The sequence below is a fragment of the Eleutherodactylus coqui genome, chromosome 2 (assembly GCF_035609145.1).
Source record: "Eleutherodactylus coqui strain aEleCoq1 chromosome 2, aEleCoq1.hap1, whole genome shotgun sequence".
NCBI classification, from domain to species: Eukaryota; Metazoa; Chordata; class Amphibia; order Anura; family Eleutherodactylidae; genus Eleutherodactylus; species Eleutherodactylus coqui.
Genome location: NC_089838.1, coordinates 137,436,040 through 137,451,665, shown reverse-complemented (window position 1 = coordinate 137,451,665; position 15,626 = coordinate 137,436,040). Strand labels below are relative to the sequence as shown.

General features: G+C 43.0%; 1 protein-coding gene across 1 annotated transcript in view; it reads left to right on the top strand.

Moving 5' to 3' along the window:
* The window catches only part of ZFC3H1 (zinc finger C3H1-type containing), a 68,093-nt gene that overhangs the window by 7,394 nt on the left and 45,073 nt on the right, over positions 1-15,626 (top strand). The window contains exons 4-14 of the mRNA XM_066591641.1: positions 178-412; positions 510-733; positions 1,120-1,240; positions 1,731-1,828; positions 1,914-2,114; positions 2,914-3,072; positions 4,418-4,555; positions 6,354-6,469; positions 6,551-6,694; positions 9,608-9,782; positions 14,381-14,512. Coding sequence (XP_066447738.1) covers positions 178-412; positions 510-733; positions 1,120-1,240; positions 1,731-1,828; positions 1,914-2,114; positions 2,914-3,072; positions 4,418-4,555; positions 6,354-6,469; positions 6,551-6,694; positions 9,608-9,782; positions 14,381-14,512 — 1,743 coding nt within the window. The remainder of the gene's footprint in view (positions 1-177; positions 413-509; positions 734-1,119; positions 1,241-1,730; positions 1,829-1,913; positions 2,115-2,913; positions 3,073-4,417; positions 4,556-6,353; positions 6,470-6,550; positions 6,695-9,607; positions 9,783-14,380; positions 14,513-15,626) is intronic.

Here is a 15,626-nt window from a genome sequence, read left to right as displayed (position 1 = left end):
ATAATTAATGCACAATGTATGTTACAAAGTGCATTATTATGGCCATACAGAAGTGTATAGACCCACTTGCTGCCGCGGGACAACCCCTTTAAGCGACAATTGTTGCTTGTAAATGGGCCTTAAGTTGACACTGTCTAACAGGATTAGTAAATCTACCCCAAAAATGTTTTGTTTCAGAAACCCGTCGTAGAGGAAGAGGAATTATCGGAACTCCACCTGCGTCTTCTGGCTCTGCAATCTGCAAGTAAAAAATGGCACCAGAAAGAACAATTGGTAATGAAAGAAGGCAAGGAGAAACTATCAAAGGGCAAGACGCAGACCCCTAAAGATGTGGGAAAGCCAGAGCCGCCGAAGGAAAAGAGCCATGCAAACTCTGCCTTGACCCGCAAAGTCAATAGTGCGGCTAATGCAGGTAAGCCAGTAAACTGCCGGACTTGTAGGGTCGGCTGTGGGACTTCCAGGCTGTCTACGGGCATTGTTTCTGGAAAGTAAGTGTCTTCTTCTTCCAGCTAAGCAAGCAAGGAGGCGGCAGCAGGCAAAAGCTCATAAAAAGTTACAACAGCTGAAAGCTGAAGAAAAGCGTAAAGAGGAGGAAGAGAAAAAGAAACAAGCTGAGGAAGAGGAGAGAAGAAAAAGAGAAGAGGAAATACGAAAGATTAGAGATCTCTCCAATCAAGAAGAGCAGTACAATAGGTTTATGAAGCTTGTAGGGGATAAGAGTATGCAACGCAAGGTGGGTTTTATTTTTTTATGTTAAATCCTATGGATTTGCCATAAATACGTGAAATGGGAGTAGCCCTTTAAAGTGACCTTCCCCAATCATGGAGAGACAAAGATGTCCGAACTGCTTCTCTGACTACCTATTATTAGTTTGAGACGCTACATCTGCGGGGGGGGGGGGGGGGGGAGGAGGAGGTAGGGGGTCATTTAATGAGATAGATGCAAGTCCCACCTCTGGGACCAACAACTATCCGGGTTCTATTGGCCTAACTGAGATGAGAATACCCCTTTAATAGAACAGCTTAGTTAACCCTTTATACTAATTGGCAGCGCAGTGTTGGTACACAGCACAAACCTGTGTTTTGCTAACATACTTATAATGTATCGTACTTTTCTCAGTCTTTCGATGCAGAGCAAAAGTTAGCTGAAAAGCAGAGTATGGAAAGTTCTGGTGGCATTTACCAGTATGACAACTACGAGGAGGTCGCCATGGACACGGATAGTGAGACTAATTCTCCAGGTAATTTCTTGTTACTTGTTGTTCGGGTTTGTTTTTTTTCCTTGAGTACATTTGAATGCGCACAGCTTTCAATATGTGTTACCCCATTCTTCTTCTGGTTTTATGATGAGGCTGTGGCTCCGTGTGTCAAGTGACATGAAGACATGAAGAACACAATGTTGAACTGCTGAACTTTTTGTCACACGCAGCTTTTCAATAGTCAATGGTGCAAATATTGTGCCATTTGTCTGCAATTTTATCAAGTTTTTAACAGCAAAATTGCAGCTCTTAAATCGTCTTGAGACAAGATTGTGCGTTTTTTGAAAGTCATGTGACCCCCTTGCCTAAGGCCCCACCCAGCAGCCTGCGTTTTACCATAAATTGGCTGAACATATATTTTTTTTTTTGTGCATCAGATCAAGTTTGAGTCCTACATAAATGCATATAAGATCTGTATTCCAATCCTATTTTCCTTTCTGTAAGACAACACCAAAACTTCTGTTCTGTATAGGGGCCTCACCATCAAGATTGCCTTATTTCCCTGGAAGTGCAGTAGGATGTGTGCCGTCAGTATTATGTGTAACGGAGCAATTCCCTTCAGAAGTTTGGGTATGTGTCTTTGATTCTAGGGCTATTTGTCGACTCTCTAACATTTGAAGATACTATTTCATTAAAATGTGTATTATTTTTGCAGCCTTCTCGTGAGGGCTCAATGTATGACCCGGTTATTTCGAAGAGTTGTCCAGAAGTGCCGCTACCACCACCTCCGCTTCCACTTGAGGAGCCTGAGCAGCCTCCTAAACCTCCATTTGCAGATGAGGAGGAGGAAGAGGAAATGCTGCTGCGTGAGGAGCTCCTGAAGTCTTTGGCAAACAAAAGGGCTAACAAAGTAGAGGTAGTATTAAGTTCTTGATTGTATTAAACTGGAATATGAGCTGTAAGGGGGGCTTACACGGAGCGGAATTTCATGTGCGGACCCTCCACGCGGAAATTCCCCTGCATTTACAGTAGCAGCAAAGTGAGTGAGATTTTCAAAATCTCATCCACAAGCTATGAAAATAACCCGCACAAACCTTGTGCAGAAATTGACTTGGGACGCAGAATTCAAATCCGCGACATGTCAGTTTTGTCGCAGTGTCCGCTGCAGAATTCGCAATGAAACTCTCTTCAAAATTAAATGGTGCGGATGTGGAGGCAGGCATTCCGCAGCAGAATGCCCACTGGAGACATTCTGCTGGAAACCGCCCCTGTGTGGACCCTAGAGCAGTCCCTTTACATAGGACAACTGTCAGGCGCATGAGTACCCAAAAGCCATCCCACACACTGCCATCCGATTATCGCTCCAATGCTGTACACAGGAGTGATAATTGTTCAAGTGAATAAAGGCGGAGTGGTCCGGCCACCCACCTCGATTCACAATAAACATGGGGTTGCTCAAACATTGGTCCGCTACTGTTTACAGCAAGTTGCTTGCTTTTTAGTTTTGCTAAAGACCAAGCAACTCCAACAAGTAAGCGTTTTTTTACTTCATGCCCTGTCAGCGGATACAGGACGATTGTTGCCTGCCTTCACTGTTTCAAACGAGAATTCGGGTGAGAATCGCCCCTTGTAAAGTACCCACAAAGAAGCTGCCCCTGCTCTTAACCCCTTCCCCATTTTAAACATTTTATTATGTTGGCTATTTTTCTTTGTAGGAACAAATGGATGACGACCAATCGCCATCACCACCTCTCATCAATATCATGCCTGTACCAAGGATTACTCTGACATCAGCGAATGTTAATTCTGCTACACATCGCAAAACCACCACGCAGATAGTAAGAGTCCTGCGACCAATCAGGCGTGTAATAAAGGTACGCTCTCCCCTAGCAGCGAGCCGTATTCAATCACTGCACACCTGCCTGCAACCCAAATGTCTAGTTATGTTTTCCCTTCATGAATAATATATACTGCATGTCTGAATAGTAACAGAGAAATACAATTTCTACAGGTGTTCATTTCATCGCACTCCAGTATTCCTAATGGAGTTAGATGAAAAATGGATTCATCCCTCTAAACCTGACAGCAGGATTTCTATAGTGCACTATAAAAGCCGCCTTAAGCTGCATTTCCAGTACATTTTGGTGCATGAATGATTGTGTTGTGTTCAAGTATTGCACTATTATGTTTGTATGCATATTCATGTCAGCGATCAAGTGGTCTGAGCTGCCGGGTCTAATCCAAAGCGTACATATTGCTTTCATGTTACTATTAGAAGGCAGAGGGGCAATTAGCATTAGCATTAGCTCATCAGTGCAATATTGTATGTGTGTATACAGCTACAGTAATATTTATATTAGGGCAGCAGTCTTTAGATATCACATAAATAATGATGTTAGGAAGAAGGGTACTGCTAAAATCGATTTAATATACGTGGTTAGTATAACTTCTACAGTGACTGAGGCTACTAGCTATATAGTTACAGTATTAAAAATAAATTTAAAAAAGCATAAACTAGGATGTATTGTTAAAGGGCCCCTTTTCCATCCCTGCACCGTTCAACTGATTGTCACACTCTGTATCCTACGTATATTGCAGTCACTTCCATGCAGTGCAGCCTCCTGTTTGATAATATAAAACACCATCTTGATGCTGATATTCAACTTCCTTGCTTCCTTTATGCTCTAACGCTCCCATGATGCATCAGCTTATCACATGACTAGCTAGAGCGAGTACCATCTCTGCCTGCTGGGAGGACATTCCCATTACCTTCTATATTCTATAGTTATTTAAATAAGCTTCGGACCATTAATATACAGTCAGAAGGATGAGATATGATAGCCTTCATTATAACTGTCACAGGAGTCTCTAACCTTCAGCAGTAACTGTGATGGGAGTTTCTGCTGCGCCCCCTCTACCTCTCCTCCCATGGAGAACTTGTGTGGTAGAGTCCATAGAAATTATGCTCTCTGAAGAACTGAGATCTTGAGAAAACAAAACCAAGTAGTTCTGAGTTGATCACCATTAGCAAATGTCAGGAGACATGAGCGTGTCATTGCTGATTGTCACATCTCCGCTTTCCTAACATTTACAATCTCCACGTTGCACTGTGAGCTTCCAGTAGTAGACTTTACTATATTTCTTTAGCATATTTCACTTCTGTTACATCTCGCATTGTCGTACATGTATTACAGCTTCTGTGTATTTTTGTCTCTGAAGCTTCCGAAGCACAAGTCAGTTGTTGTTACTCTGAATGCATCTGATGATAGCGAATCTGATGCAGAGCAACCCAGTCCAGGGGTCGGAGTATTTGGAGGACTTGAGTCTATGATCAAAGAAGCCAGAAGAACTGCTGAAGTGAGAAATCATTACTAATACATGTGTGTGCATAGCGGTAGTGATCTAGATGGATAGATCCTATAGTAAGGCAGATCTAGAAGTAGAGATGCTTGTTTGTTATTTAGATGCGCTTCATTTCCATGCAGATTAAAGATTCCTTCCAGTGCCCTTGTTTTATTGTAAAACAATTACTTACATTGTGGGAAAACACTTGCATCTATGCATATGGGCATTTTTAAAATTGTATTAAATAAGACTGTTTAAGGGTACTTTAAAGTGGGGAAATATCCCATCATTTAATAGGAGTGATCCAGGTTTTAAAATTCAATGGCCTACCTTAGGATCATTCCTCAACATCTGATTGTTGGGACGATCAGCGACTTTGGGTGAGCCCCATCAATTTTTCACACCCGAATAACCCTTTTAAATAGAAATTAAAAATATAGCAAGGTGGTTCACTTGTCAAAGCATTCCGTTAATTATAGGCTGGTGTTGGGGCTGTCTGCGCCCCAACACCTACTTGTAGCTGGTCTCCATGGACAGCAGGCCACCGCTGTTTACGCATGGACTTCAGGTGAATGTGAAGCCCCATAATTGAGGCAGCCTGCTGAAGAAGGCAAGACATTAGCTTGTAGTCTATGTTGTCCACTGTTTACTCCAGAATGTCACAAAAACAATTTATTACATTTAAAGGAGTTGTTTTTGGGGGGGCTTTTGTCCCCTCTTCCTACCCATTCCCAAATAAACATTGTCAAAAAAAAAAATCAAGCACCTAGGAGTGGTCACTTTTCTGCAAAACTCTGCATGCAGTTACATCTCAGGCAGATATACAAATGATTGGAGTTGTGGTGTGATTAGATGAACAGTCTTGCCACCTGAGGTCCTAAAAGTGGTTTCACCCTTGGCCTATAAAAGGCTCTCAGATACTACTTGTGTGTAGTGACCTTCTTCCGCTTGAGTAGAGCTTGTTGACTACTAGATATGCCTCTACAACGCAATCGAAGACTTAAGAGTTTGAGAGGGGCGTATTATTGGAATGCTAGAAGCTGGATGGTTGTACTGCTGAATTTCCCACCACCTGGGCCGTTCTGACCGACTGTTAGAAGGCAGCCCAACAGGGTACTAGAGACCACCTTCAAGTCTTCAGTTTTTTGCAATAAATGATCCTTTTTGCTCTGATATTGTAATCACTTATTCATACTAACGTTACTATCATACATACCAAATTTCCTTTGACTCTTGACAACTCCTAGGTGCTTGTTTTTTGTTTTTTCTTTACAAGTGTATTATAGATGGGGAAAGTGAAATACAGATATTAACTAATTCTTCATGTAACAGATAAGGATGAGCTACGAGTCATGCTTTAATCTCCCAAGCCAAACCCCTGGACTTCCCTCCAGTGTGGTATTTACAAACTGCAGTCAGACTAGATGATGTTACAGGCTGCTGCAGCCAATCGCAGAGCTCAGTATTGGAGTGTTTAGGTCTGACTTCCCATTCACGGACTACTTCTACAGCCTGAAAACAGCAGGGGCAAAGAACAGACTTGCTGCACTAGATATCCAAAAAACAGGAGAAATGAGTATATGACCTCTTATGTCTGGGCACAGGGCAAACAAGTAGTAAAACAAAATTCAGGAAAAGTCCTTTTAAAGCAGCTAATGATTTATCTTCATGACACCTTTTCCCTTCACTACCACATTTTTATCCCCAATCCCTTTATGCTAGTCCAATTTTATACAGATTAGACTACTAAAGACAACCTATAATTCCCATAGCAGTTATACATTTGGGTTGGTTTATTGTGTATTCTTAGGCATCAAAACCAAAAGCGCCACAGTCTGAAAAAGAAAATGACCCAATGAGGACCCCAGACGCATTACCAGATGACAAGAAAATGGAATATCGTTTGCTAAGAGAAGAGATTGCCAGGTAAGATGGCTGTACTGCTAATCTTTTGTTGCTTTGTCAAGTTCTGCATATAAAATTATTTTTTCCCTTGTTCATGTATAGCCGAGAAAAGCAAAAACTGTTAAAAACGGACCAATCAAGAGTAAGTTCATCTCCAACGAATTCTGACCTGGAAGGAGATGGCAGCAGAAGACTAATCAAGGATCCAATAGTGTCTGAGGCTGAATCGAGACATATGAAACAGAAGTAAGTCACTAGGATTTAGTGATGACCATTATGTTTCGTAATTTTAGAAATGGGGATGACAAACATTTGTTAATATATTTCCCTCTCCCTGATGGAGACTGCCCAGCCGCTCCTTTCAGTTAGTATAAATCCATACCTTATCTCTGTGATTCACCCGAAGGTGTCGCCGTAGATTGAGTCATCACGCACTCATCCTGGAGGAGTGGGTTATATATCAGCAGATGTGTCTCTGGAAGGTTCCCAGTATACAGATAGTCCCCTACTTGCGAACATTCGATTTACGAATTTCGCAAGATGCGAACTATCTGTCCTGCACAGTATGATGTAATGCTATGGCATTACATCATACTGTGCAGGGACCAGGCAGGCTTCTATCAAGCCTGATAGAAACCTGTCCGGTCAGATCGCGGGACACTGTGCGGTTGCTAGGCAGCCAGGGGCCTTCTGAAAGGCCCTAGGGCTGTCTATGCAGAGGGCCTATCAAGCCGTGCACTTGATAGGCGCTCTGCGTAGGCAGCCCTGGGGCCTTTCAGGAGGTCCCCGGCTGCCTAGCAACTGCACAGCGTCCCGCAATCTCATCGTGGGACGCTGTACGGGCCTCCTGAACGTCGGGTGCAGGCTGTTTCTTACAGCGGGCACCCGGCGGCAGCAGTTCCAACGAGCCGCGCCGCTCGTCAGAACTGTTAACACTTTAAATATCGCTCTGACAGCGGTATTTAAAGTGTTAACTGTTCCGACAAGCAGCGCGGCTCATCGGAACTGCTGCCGCCGGGTGTCCGCTGTAAGAATAGCCGGCACCCGACGTTGTATGGAGCGGGATCCACCCGCTGTAGAATTTAGCGTATGTTCACACCTTGCAGATTTGTGGCCCAAATTTTGTGGGTATTCCATCCGTTTTAAAGGGGTTGTCTCGAGGCAACAGTGATTTTTTTTTTTTTTTTTTTTTTTTTGCCCAGTCCCCCTTCTTAAGTAAACATTACTATGCAGCAGTGTAAACGGCTTTTAAAGCCGGTTTCTACTCACAGTTCTTGCTTTTCATCAACTTATAAAAGTTCTTCCGAAGATGGCCGCCGGTCCTGTTCCAAGGTGCACCGCGGTTTTCTCCCATGGTGCACCGCGCTTGCTGGAGCCCGACGTGCGCGCTCCCGAGACGCCGGTCACGTGATTCTGTTGATGACGTCATCGCGGGAGGTGGGGAACTCTCCTGCTTGTAATGCCTATTCCAGCCACCCCATTGGCTGGACGGTACGACGAGCAGTAGGGAGGGGGAGTGATTTGAGAGGCCGGGCAAGGGAGGATCCAGCCACCACATGAAGCGGCTCGTGCTCAGAGCAGAAGCCCGGACTGCGCAAGCGCGTCTAAAAAAGCAAGAAGACAGCGAAATTAGACGGAGCCATGGCGACGGGGACGCCAGCAACGGAGCAGGTAAGTGGAATAACTTCTGTATGGCTCATATTTAATGCACGATGTATATTACAAAGTGCATTAATATGGCCATACAGAAGTGCTGAACCCCACTTGCTGCCGCGAGACAACCCCTTTAATGTGGCTTGCATAAATCTCTGCACTTGTTGCAGAATCGGTCCATTCCGATGAGTAACTGATATTTTAATAGCAGAAATTTCTCATAGAGAGAACAAAAAACCTATGAAAATCTGAATTTTGTTAATCTACATACTAAAAACCCCGTATCTCTTTGATGTCACTAGTCTTTAGGTGTACGTTAATGTCGCCAAATATTTAAATGTCAAACTAGGGCCCAAAATCCACTATTATCAATATTAACAAATGCATGGTTCTGATCGAGTTCATACTCAAGGTACTGGAAAATCACATCCACAGACCGCACAAGGGGAGAAGAGCACTATGTGGTGGGATGAGGTGGACAGCGCTGTCGTTTTTGGGGACGACAAATGGGTTTGAGTAGAAACCTGTGAATCTATCCTGAGAAGGAAGAGTTGGAGAGGCACCTCTGTGCTGGGCAGGACGCTGCATGCCGCCTTGGAGGTTGAGACTAAGGAAAAAAAAACCTTTCATGGGTGAAGAGGGAACCTTGGGGCAAAAGAGAAAGGGGGCACAAGGAAGGCAATCGTTTACTTGTCCTGTAGCCTGGGTAGGAACCCTCATTTTTTTTCCACAGAGCATGGCTTGCGGCCTCACCTGCAACATGCCATGTACTGGTAGAGAGGGCAGGGATGATCTTCATGCGTAGTAGGGCAGACACTGTCCTGTTCTCTGGACCAGCCAGTGGTGAGCGAGGGGAGAGGATGCGATTTCCTCAGTATTGTTCCCCTGTCTCGCTGTATTTAATACAGAAAGGCCCAAACATAGGAAAAACAAAGGAAAATGTTGAATGACATTTAAAAACTAGACCTTAAACCAGATCCGTGTCTGCCTCTTGCTCCTAATCTAAAACTGATAAGCATACTACCTCATGGCCCTTTTACATGGGACAACAGTCAGTTAAACGACTGCATCTGCTCTGAGGTCATCAGCGCTCGTGCAGAGTGTTTAGACAGACTTCATCGCTGGCTTCTCCTCGCTTCACCGTCTATGTGGAGTAGGGAGCATTTACATGGAACGAGAAGCCAGCAATGGTGTTTATGCTGATTGTCGCGAGTCAGTGATAACTGCTTCCAAAGGAATAGTGAGCGATTATTCTTTATTTTTTTTCTCCCAACCACCCCACCTCCACCCCCATTTTTACACCGCACGATTATCGCTCACATTTGTTCGTTTGAGTGACTTTTGAGCGATTAGGTAAGTATAACCTGAGTAGGAGGAGCCAACCTTTCTTTGTTCTCTAGTGTCAGCCTCCTAGTGACAGTAGCCTATACTTACAATTGGCTTTGTCTACCATTGAAATAACAGTTTATGGTTCTGGATGAATAATTGTAATTTTTCTTACTTTAGACTGTTGCTACTAAAGGATGAGTCTATTTTAAAACATCTCTTACAACAAGAGGAAAAGAAAAAGGAATCTATCAGAACTGCGGAGTCGAAGATCACTAGACTCTCAGAACAGCTGCAAGCAACTGAGAAGTTCCTGAATGCAAATCGGGTGTTTCTGAAGAAATTGCAAGAACAAGTGAGGACAGCTTATATAGATAAGAAGGGTTTCTAAGTTTAGTTGGGGTGTGCTGTTTGTGTATAAAACATTATTGCATTGGGAAGCTAAGAGAAGGGCATTACTTCTTAGCAAAGGCAAGGGAATGTTATCTGGTGGTTTTTTCACTGTTTAAAGGCCCATTTAGATGCAAAGTATCTTTCAAACGATTGAAAGCTTGACTGTTTTAGCGATCATTTTGCATAAAGTGTTAATGGACAGTAATGCACATTAACACTTTATTAGCTTAATTTGCATGTAAAAGAGCCACGGGAGCTGTTTGCAGAGTACAGCATGTGGTCTGAGCTCTGCACACAGCTCCATTGTTCTTGCACGGGCTGTCGGCAGAATACAATGTAATCTCAGACTCTAGTGTAGAACACCGTGTGCGGTCCCTGTTATCTACACTCCGGCTAAACAAGGGATTTTAAGCTCTCCTCAAAATCATCGTTCATCCGACAAGTGAATGATGTCAGCGTTTACATGCAGCAATTATCGCTGATATGCCATAGTTTGACCGAAAATCGTTGAGTGTAAATGGGCCTTAGGACCATTCGAAGAATCAACCATCAAAGTCCTGGAAAAGCCTTGTAACAGGAATGTTGCCTATAATTATGTTGGTAATTTAAAACCAAGAGAGTGCAACATATTCCATTCCTCTAATCTTCTTTCATTTTCCGATTTTATAGGCTTCTTTCTTTTGTTATATTGTCTGTACATGACTCTAGGGGGGCCTTCTTGCTTGAACTGCAGTTAAACACCATCTGAGAGAACCACAGATAGCTAAATATAATAAGCAATACCAAAGGACAAAAATACAGCCATGAAAAAAAAATAAACCAAAGGGAAGGGGCAAGGACCTAATGACACAGCACCCACCACATTAAAGATAATGTATCATCAGACAATGACCTATTATACTGTGCATATAACATTTTTGTTTAAAACGTATTTTTGTGGGGGGTTGTTTTTTTTGCTTGTTTTTTTTTTACATTTTCAGTCACAATCTGAATTTTTATAAAATCTCTTGCATTTTTCACACTGACCCCCGAGCCTAGTAGGCTGATACTTAGTGATCTGTGAAGAAAGATTTGCAGTGATCTGTGAAGAAAGATTTGCAGCACTAATCTCGCTAATCACAGGCAGGATTACACTGAAAGGTAAACACCTATATATAGATAACACAGTAGGTGATCAGCTGGGACTATCTACTCCCCTCCGCCCCCACCTTGCACAATGACCTCTGCACAGGTCACGGAGTGTGATTAGAACAGTCTCCTATACACACCCAATGGTTTGAAGCTTAGAAGCAATGGGATGAAACTGAAAGGGAGGATACACAAATTAGATATTAGACAGTGAGGGTGATGAATGACTGGAACAGGTTACCACAGGAGGTGGTGAGTTCTCCTTCAATGGAAGTGTTCCAACAAAGGCTGGACAAATATCTGCCTGGGATGATTTAGTGATCCTGCACTGAGCAGGGGGTTGGACCCGATGACCCTGGAGGTCCCTTCCAACTCTACCATTCTAGGATTCTACAGCAGGTAATGGAGAATTAGCTCTGTGATATATAGGTTTATGTGATTTAGTGCAGCATTTCTGAGTATGATAGGAGAATCCTGGCAGGACTCCTAGGTGAGACAATGCGAGTCCTACTTATCCCACACACAGTGCTACCCCTCTGTATGGACACACAGGAACAGGGAAAGCCTGTGCAGGTGGGTAAAAAGTCAGTGACTTTTCTAGTACTATTGTCATGATTTACTCGTGCCTCAAATCGTATTTATCACAGCGCTCCGCTTCTAACTTGATATGATTTGCCGCCTTCCACATAAATGGCTGAACTTTTAATTCGGAGGACTAAAGCCGGTTGTGCATCAAAAATAAATTCTAGAAAAATGTTAGGCTATGTTCAAGATAATGATATTTGTGTTGGAAAAATCCAAAGCAGATTTCAATGAAAATTGCCTTCACAAATCCGTTTTGGATTGCCATGGGTTTGCGAAGCATCATACCATTTTGAAGATTCCATGAATTTGTACTTGGATTAACCCCTTCTCAATGGAGGAAATCCACCTGCGGATTTTCAGACTCAGAATCTGCATCAAGAAATAATGTAAAAACCACATGCAGAAAAACATCTGCACTGTAGGCACTCAGTTTTCAGTTACAGTGAATTGTATATTTAGTGGATGCGATTGCGATGCAGAAGCTTGAGTGGATTCTGCATCAGTTTGTGCCTTGTAGGTAATTCGGTGGATCTGTAGAAATCTACGTCCATTCAGTGTACAGTGCTCCATAATGGAAATCCGTGCCATAGCCTGGACAGCACTGATGTTTATTTCCACACACACATTTAAAATTACGTAACTTTTTGATGGGGATTCTGCATCTGAATATTCCCACGCAGGAATCCACGACTACCAAGTCTATTTCTGACACGGATTTTCATTGAAATTGAGATCTTGAGGGAGTCCTCACCAGTATATAAAAGGATATACTTTGGTTTTTAGTGTATGTTGAGATGAGTCTGGGCCGCTGTGGGTTTTGGTACGGGTTTGCTGCAGGTTTTACCCTTTGCATTGCCAAAAGTTAAATCCCCAGCAAACAAGTGATATAATGTAGATTTAAAACTTACTGTGTCAATTTTACACTTTCTGTCCTCACTAGGGATGAGCGAGTATACTCGCTAAGGCACTACTCGCTCGAGTAATGTGCTTTAGCCAAGTATCTCCCTGCTCGTCCCTAAAGATTCGGGGGCTGACGCAGCTGGCAGGTGAGTTGCGGCGGGGAGCAGGGGAGAGTGGGCGGGAGAGAGGGACAGAGAGATCTCCCCTCCGTTCCTCCCCACTCTCCCCCGCAGCTCCCCGCGCTGGCCCCCGAATCTTTAGGGACGAGCCGGGAGATACTCGGCTAAGGCACATTACTCGAGCGAGTAGTGCCTTAGCGAGTATACTCGCTCATCCCTAGTCCTCACCATGTGCGTGAGGGTATTGCACTTGTAGCTGCTGCAGATTTGCCCTTCCACAACCTGGATTTGAAATCTTTCTTAGAAAAATGTGATTTCCATTAAAGTTAATACACTTTGAGGTAGATTTTGCCCTACATTTGATGTGGATTTTCAGCAAAATCTGTGTACATAGTCTGAGGCTGTGTTCATCTAGTGTATTTCAGAGGCAACCTACATCACAATCTGCATGCAACTTGCAGATTTTAGTGCAAACTTGCAGATTTTAGTGCAGACCCACATTACAATCTACATGTTACATACAGCTCTTAATGTGGATTTTGGTGTAAAATCTTGATGCAGAATTTCAACGCAGATTTCATCTCTTCAAATATGGGGGTGGAATCCACACCAAAAGCTGCGCCTTGCATGTGGATGTTAAAAAGGAAAGTTCCAGTAGCACATACAAATAACACCCCTCCTGTGGTTGGGTCCTTCACGTTAATGCAGCAGCCACATACGGACTTGACCAGCTCCGTGTCGCATATCGTCAATCTAAAAGAATGTGGCAACATTCATGGGTGTATGAAAAATAGTACAAACTTTTATTCTCCCATGATAAAAAACGACGTTTCGATCCGGCAATCGGATCTTTGTCAAGCTTACTTACATCTAGCACATGTAGCATTTAAATAGTCAGAAGTTCCTCAAACCACTCCTCCTACTTCTGGTTCTCTGTAAAACACATACATACATACATACATACATACATACATACATACATACATACATACATACATCATATACATACATACATACATCCATCATATACATACATCATATACATACATCATATACATAAAGATTGGGTGCATGCCATCGGTTGTATCCATAGCAGGTTTCCATATACACTCATGCTGGCTAAGTCAAATCGGCGTCCTGGTTATTACTATGCGCATGTGCGAGATCCACCTGATCTCGTGTTAATGTGCGCTCAATGGTTCTAGAGAGGTCGGTTCTCTGTGCGCAAGCGCCAGATTCATCTGCTCTCGCGTTACTATGCGCTTAATAGGTCAAGGATGGCAGTTTCCCTGGAGTAAAGGGGTGCGGGACGTTCCAAAATCGCCCGTGATTAGGTATTACTCCTAGAATTTCTGGTAGGTGACATCGACTTCCCGATGTCATTAATGTACCTGCGCGGGAGATATGAGGTTAAAACACAAAGGACCACCAAGATCACATGCGACTCCATAACCATCGGAGTATCACTAATACATAGTGGCGACCACACAATGTCAGCGTGCATGCGCAGACTATGACCAACCCTACATGGCAATGCCGCTAATTCCAAGTGCTACCTTTCTGGTACCAAAAATAAATACAAGTCTAGTTACGTGTCATTGAGAGGGAATACAGCCCACCTGAGATACCCACAAATCCATATACATACCCAGGATAAATCGAATAAATAAAACCATCCAAAACCTATTATACATTGCATGTGGATGCTGACGCTGATTTTAAGAAGCGAGTCGTCGCCAGTACGCTTTACGTTTTTTTCTAAACAAGGATTCTCTCCTTTGTTGTTGGTACCTGACTGATGTACGACTGCTCATCTATTCTCTTCCAGATTGCTAAAGTACAGCATAGGGTTGAAGAAAAAAAGGCAATGTCACTTAAATTTGGAGAAGAACTTGCCCGAGCGAAAGCCCTGGCCAGTCAGGAGCTCGGGAAAAGGAAGCTGGAACCGAACAACATGGGAGTGAGTACAGCATGGTGATAACACGTGTCTGAGCAGAGGCGTAACTTAAAGCTCCGGGGCCCTAGTGCAAAACCTGTAACAGGGCCCCCAACTATAATGCTTTACTCATAGTACTGGACTCCCTATATGGAGAAGAGAGGCCTTATGGGCCCCCCAAGGCTCCTGGGCCTGGGTGCAACCGCATCCCCTGCATCCTCTATAGTTACGCCCCTGTGTCTGAGATGACCATTTAATATGCTTTTACCGCTACATGGCAATATATTTTCTTACCTTACATGTGTAATGATGCTTGTCAGAGTCCTGCACTGACGGTGTCACGTAATGGCATTTATACATTGTTGGGTAAGCTTGCACCTTCCATGCTGCCTTTACTTCTATTCTGCCAGGCTTTACTATATGGTATCAGCAAACAGGAGAAAGTTAAAACTCTTAGGGGGTTGAGGCTCCAAAATGTTCCCTTAAACTTGCTTACGACACAACAAATATATCTTCCCTAGAATAAAATATAACTATTATTGGGAGGGAAGGCTAACAGAGGGCGGGGGGCTGTTAGGCTTTTAATAAAGGGACTGCTGAAGGCTGTGGTATAAATACTTGGTGACTCTCGTGCTGCACACTTAAGCCACAGTGTTACACTTCTAGTCTGGAGTTCTATACGAACTTCGGATCTCTACTTTCCCTGGTTTATTTATCCATGATATATGGAATTGATAGTGAAGCACCCCTCGCCGTATGCACCCTGTAATCCAAAACCATATATTATATATAAAAACGCCCAAAAGGAGGAATCCGTTCCCGTACTTTATTGTAGCGTAAGTATACTAATATTAAAAAAAACAACTATAAATGTGAAACCCTTTTTTTTTTTTGTTTAGCTTTTAACCCCCCAATAAAACGGGGGAAAAAAAAACTGTGAAAAAGATATAAAAAATAGTTTTATATGTCACAGAAGAAAAAAAAACAGCAAAAATAATTTTAGTAGCTAAAAAATAAAAATAGAGCAGTTAAACCACCACATGAGGGGCTACATTTTAGTGTTACGCCCCTAGTAAATTTTACTTATCTCTCAATAAAAGTTAATTTAATTCTAGGGCCAATATATTTTGGGGCATTT